This window comes from Salvia splendens, chromosome 6 (genome assembly GCF_004379255.2).
Source record: "Salvia splendens isolate huo1 chromosome 6, SspV2, whole genome shotgun sequence".
In the NCBI taxonomy this organism is placed as follows: Eukaryota; Viridiplantae; Streptophyta; class Magnoliopsida; order Lamiales; family Lamiaceae; genus Salvia; species Salvia splendens.
In genome coordinates, this window is record NC_056037.1 from 35,185,673 (window position 1) to 35,191,190 (window position 5,518).

The following is a 5,518-nucleotide window of genomic DNA, read 5'->3' on the forward strand; positions in this document are numbered from 1 at the left end:
TTCATTATAATATATAATTAGTTTTTATCTTTTCAATTTTCTTTTAATGCACATCTACATAATGTTTGTTTTATTAAAATTAAAATTATAGATTTTGTGCGAAAAAAATAAAATAAAATATTAAATTTGCCAGATTTTGAAGCTTCGAATCGTTAAAATCATTTATCGTACCCTCAGACGAAAAATCCTGAATCCGCCACTGATTCGAGGAAAGATAACCAAATTACCAAAAGACCGATTTAATTAAGAATTCGAGAAACTATAGTCAAGTATATACTCTGGTGAAAGAAGTTTCTAATTTGTTTGTTTTATTAACTGGTTCATATATCATGACATAAATATTGATTGATAATTAATATTTCATAAGATTTTATTTAAAATTTTATTTTAATTTAATTGCTCAACCGTCTACAATGTGTGATAATTAATTCTTATGGAGTATGTATATTACGAAAACGACTTAAAAAATTTTCGTTAGACAGAGTAGTACATATTTTCATACTCCCATCTAGTTTCAACTAGTTTATCTTCATCTTGTTTTATGGTTTTTGACTTGACAAGATTTCACATATTTCAGCGGATATTGTTGATATAGGTAAAAGTAGGATCAGTTTTATTAATCGATAAGTTAATGGAGTATAAAATTTTCAACCTTTTTCTTTTGAAAGAATTCTAAGGGCACCCGCAACGCGTCTCGCGGGTGTCCCTTATCTCGTCCCTCTGAGACGAGACGGGTGCGGGACGCTTTGCAGCGTCCCGTCTCGTTCCCAGCCCGCCGAGACGCTCGTCCCTCCGAGACGGCGCGTGAGTTGTCTCGCACGCGCTTGCGCGACGTGGCGCGCTCCGGCGCCATGCGTGACGCTCACTCGCCGACCCGCGAGTGAGTTTCGTCATGCTGACGCAATAAATCATTTTTAAAAAAAATCGAATTTAATAAAAAAATTAAAAATTATAAACGGTCATAAGACCGTTCAATGGTCATTGTCCTTTATTTTATTTTTTATTTTTTACTCTATAAATACTCCTATTTCATCCTCATTACACACAAACACACCTCTATTCTTCTCAAATCACCTCCATGAAATGTGTTTTTATTAATTGAATTTGTTGGAAAAAAAATAAAATATCAAATTGAATGAATAGTAAGTTAAGAGATGGTTAAGAGACAGATAAGAGATGGAGGGTTGCAAGCTCTGTCTCTTAGTTAAGAGATTGAGTGAAAAGTATAGTGGGACTCATGAATAGTTAAGGGATGAGACGGTTAAGAGACAGTTAAGAGACAAATAAGAGACAGTGTTGAGATGGCCTAAAGTTTTGAGAGAAACATGTATCCCTTCACACCACTCACAAAAATTTGAAATTATGTGAGTTACTTTTTGTGTAAATTCTTTCAAGCAAACATGTGAAATAGGATTGCGATTGAATCCTCATAAAAGGACTTTTATAATACGTCTTAAATTGAGAGATTATATAAAATTTAATGTTTTGTGGAGAGAGTCAATGCCTTTTAGAATAGGCGCAATTGCATAACTACCCCAGCCACGATATCCAATGTCTGCAATCCCGGTTTAAAAGTATCACCTGATATTCGGGGAGCGTTAGGGTGCCATTATAATTAGAGTGACAACGTACCATCAACCTTGTACTGCCACGTGACACGCTATCCAGTAAATTAGGGGAGTATTCAGCAATATCATAGTAAGCGTTTTAGATGAATTTCTACAGATTGCATGATAGTATTGCGTGGATTGTAGTGTACAGTGTTGAGTATTGCATTATTGTCTATTATGCAAAATAACGGTATAAAGCAATCTATCTATATATATACTGCAACTGAAACATTCTATGCCTATACAGCAATACTTAACAATCTACACTGCAATCCACCTATTACTATCATACAATCAGTAAACGCATACTAAATTAATATTGTTGGATAACGTGTCATGTGGCAGCACGAGATTGGTGGTACGTTGTCACTTTAAGAAGGTTTGTCATCTTAACATAATCCATGATATTCAGTCTCAATTATGATAAACGCATTGGTTCGTAAATAAATACAAGTATACATGTAACGAAAAAAAACCATAAATAGAAGAACATAAGCCCCACAAGCCAAAATATATTTACCACTTAAAAACTTATGGAAAACAAAATTAAAACGTTGATCATGCAAGAAGTAGCTAGCTAATATCTATGATCACCATTGTTATGAACCTTCTTGCTGTTTTTGGTTAAACTATGCAACCATCCAATCCCCTTGATCGCCTTAGAAATCTTGACAAGCTTCGGCCTCCCCACTCCCAAACTCATCTTCCCCGCCGACATCTTCAGCGCCTGCAAGCAGCACACCTCCCCTCCTCCTATCTCATCATCTTCCTCCTCCTCCTTCTCTCTCCTCCCCCTCCTCGTACTAGCCTTGTCGGCCTCCATCTCGTACGCTTCCCACAGCGAGTCCATCCCTTCCCCTCCTCCTCCGCCGCCATTGCTGCTGTGCCTCTCCTCAAACAGCTTTCCCGCCAGCGTCCTCTTCCACTCCCTCTCCCTCCTCATCGACCCATAACTAGAGAATGAGTCTCCTCCTCCTCCGCCGCCGCTGCTGATTATGCGCTGAGAGTTTGATTGATTAGTATTTTTATTACATATGGCCGCTGCTGCTGCTGTCTCTGATCCATTGTTGAGTGATGAATTCTGTTTTGGTTTGATCTTCTTCTCTTCGACATTGGAGGCCAGCCGCTCGAAATTATCTAGAATTTTCAAGAAATTCTCCAGCCTCTTCTCCTGATCCATCACGGGAGTTTTGGAGACCTTCAAGAATTCGCCGGAGTTTTCGATTTTTCCGGCCACGGTGATCGGAGCTTCCTCGGCGGGGCCCGGCAACGGATTCGGCTCCAAAATTGGATCTTTTTGAGGGGCCTGGTCCAAGATTTGGGGTGGGGCTTCTTCTCTCATTGGTGGAGGACCGAAGACGATTTCGTAGATGCCAAGTTCGTCTGAATTTTGGGGCTCTTGATCATTGGGGTGGTGATCTTTGCTGAATTGTAAGCTCTGTAGGATGGAAGTGAAGTGGGATTGGGTGTGGAAGAGGAAGGCGAGGGAGAGGAGGGAAGTGGTGATGAAGAGTGGGGAGAGAAAGGAGAGGAGCTTGAGGAGGTAGGGGGAGAAGAAGATTAAGTAGGAGAAGTAGAGAGGATGAGAGATAATGAAGGAGCAGAGGATAATAAGACTAGAAAATTTACACTTGGAGCTGCACAGATCAGACATTTCTGGAAATCTAGAGAGAGAAGGGAATAGAAAAATGGGAGATGGTGAAGAAATGGGGATGAAGATGAAGAATATGGAATCTTGTTGATTGGGAGAATGCGGCGTGAATAAAGGGAGGTGAAATTGCTCATGCAAATGATTCAATAGAGAGAGATGATAAAAAAAAAAGCTTTTGCCTTTATTTATGGATTATGTAATCCAACAACCGAAATTATAGCCTTTTCTTTTAGTTTTAGTCTATGTGAAAAGGATTGGTGTTATCGAAAACGAAATTTGATTAATTGTGTTTAAGCTCTATTTGAGAAATGTACTTATAAACTTATGTCGGGTTAAATTAAATATATGATAAACATATCTGCAATAGAGAATTACAATGAATGATCTACTAATTATATAGATAATTATTGATATAGTTACTAATAGGAGAAACTGGTTATGATTATCTGAATCTTACGTTAATTAGGGAGTAAATAGTAGCGGTAAATTATATATGTACTTATAGTACACCATTTAATGACATGCTAAGTGCTTCTTTCATCCCATAACTAACGAAATTAATACTACATACATAGTACACCATTTAATGGCGTGTTAAGTATTTCTTTCATCACATAACTAACAAAATTAATACAACCATTTTGGAGGCCTAGTTCTACCCAAGTCAAATTTAATTGATATCTTCACCATATTAGATCTATAGAAGAGATAATAGACACATGTCAATAATTATTTTTTGGGATGGTCGAATTATTAAGGTGTATTATATCTCACCCTTTTTATTATTTTTGTTTTGCACTCGAGTCCACGAACAATTATTTCAGCAAAATTATGCACTGGCTATCATTTTGCAGTATTGTAAGTTAGGCTTTAAAGCAAATCGATTATTCAATATAATTAGGTATTCTATATATGACATCCTCACTTGAACTGTTGAACATTTTATATAGAGGAAGAAAGTTATACTAATTGATGCTTATAGATCATGCACCCAAATGGGAAATAAAATAATAATTCGGTTAATTTTATCTAATTAATGCAGTTAATTACTAGTCGGCAAAAAGCCTAACGTTGACATACATCACATGGGACATGGCCAACAAAGAAGAATTAAATTTAGAGTTTAGGCAAAGTCAAGGCCTATAAAATTTAATTCAGTATTAACTCACTTTAGCATTAAACATTCTTCACGTACACAAAGGAAAAAATTGTAATATAGACAAATTTGACCATTCCGAGTTCTACATGGCAAAGAATATGTAGAAAAGGATCTTACAAACAATGTGTATAAGGCATCAATCTATCATTTAAGTGCACAAATGTAAAGTAACCTAGGTGTTGGTTGTAATAGATCATGACAGTCCTCAAAAGTTAGTCGGTTAGACTACCACCCACACTTTCTTAGTCCAACCTAGCAAGAATAAATGTTCATATCTTACAGATCAGGATCAACCATAACCGTTGATGTTAAATTATCAATGTTGGTAGTGATTGAAGTCAAGCATCAATAATGGGGGAAGTACACGAGATAGGGAGGTTAATTGAAGGTGAATAATTCTAAAGGGTTTTGGGGTTTGGAAAAAGGAAGTTCCAAGTCTTTTGATGGTGAATAATTCTAAAGGGTTTTGGGGTTTGGAAAAAGGAAGTTCCAAGTCTTCAATTTCACATGGGAAGCTACTCAATTACTACTCCATTGCACACACCACCTTTATTCACAACCACCACCTATCCTTTTCTGATTGGGGGTCCCCTAATTGTATGCTGTGACCATTTCCATAATTTTCTAGTATCAATCTTGTGAGAACATTCACTGTGTCTAGATCCCACACAACAAACTTTATCAGGTAAGTCAAAGCTCTCACAAGGGGAAAATCATAAAGTAGTAATTCTTCTAACATCTAAAGACAGCAACAATGCAAGATATTCATGATTATAAAGGAGACAAAGTAAAGAGGGAAATGATGCAGAATCCTTCTGGTTGACATGCATTTTTTTTACTTACTCAGTGCATCTGATCAAGAATCTGAGTCATGTGAATCTAAGTTCTGTATTCAGATTATGTATCACATTAACCCCTAAATTTGAACCAGCCAAACTGGCACCTAACTAAATACACATAACATAAGAGCAGCGAAGAACTTGAAACAAGTAGATTTTTTTTATCAGACAAAAGCTTTACTATTAAAGAGCAATATCTTGTTACATGTAGACATATAGTCTAGAGAAATAAACTTGATGTTCAAGTTAAAGGAGTTAC

At 36.6% G+C, this 5,518-nt stretch overlaps 1 protein-coding gene across 1 annotated transcript; it reads right to left on the reverse strand.

The window, feature by feature from the left end:
• Positions 1-1,994: 1,994 nt before the first annotated feature.
• Positions 1,995-3,428, reverse strand: LOC121806982. The gene has a single exon (XM_042207164.1). The coding sequence runs from the start codon at positions 3,262-3,264 to the stop codon at positions 2,188-2,190; it is 1,077 nt and encodes a 358-aa protein (XP_042063098.1). The 5' UTR covers positions 3,265-3,428; the 3' UTR covers positions 1,995-2,187.
• Between the last annotated feature and the right edge of the window lie 2,090 nt (positions 3,429-5,518).

Excerpts from the sequence above, each read along its gene's own strand:
- LOC121806982 (XM_042207164.1), bottom strand. The coding sequence starts at position 3,264 with ATGTCTGATCTGTGCAGCTCCAAGTGTAAATTTTCTAGTCTTATTATC.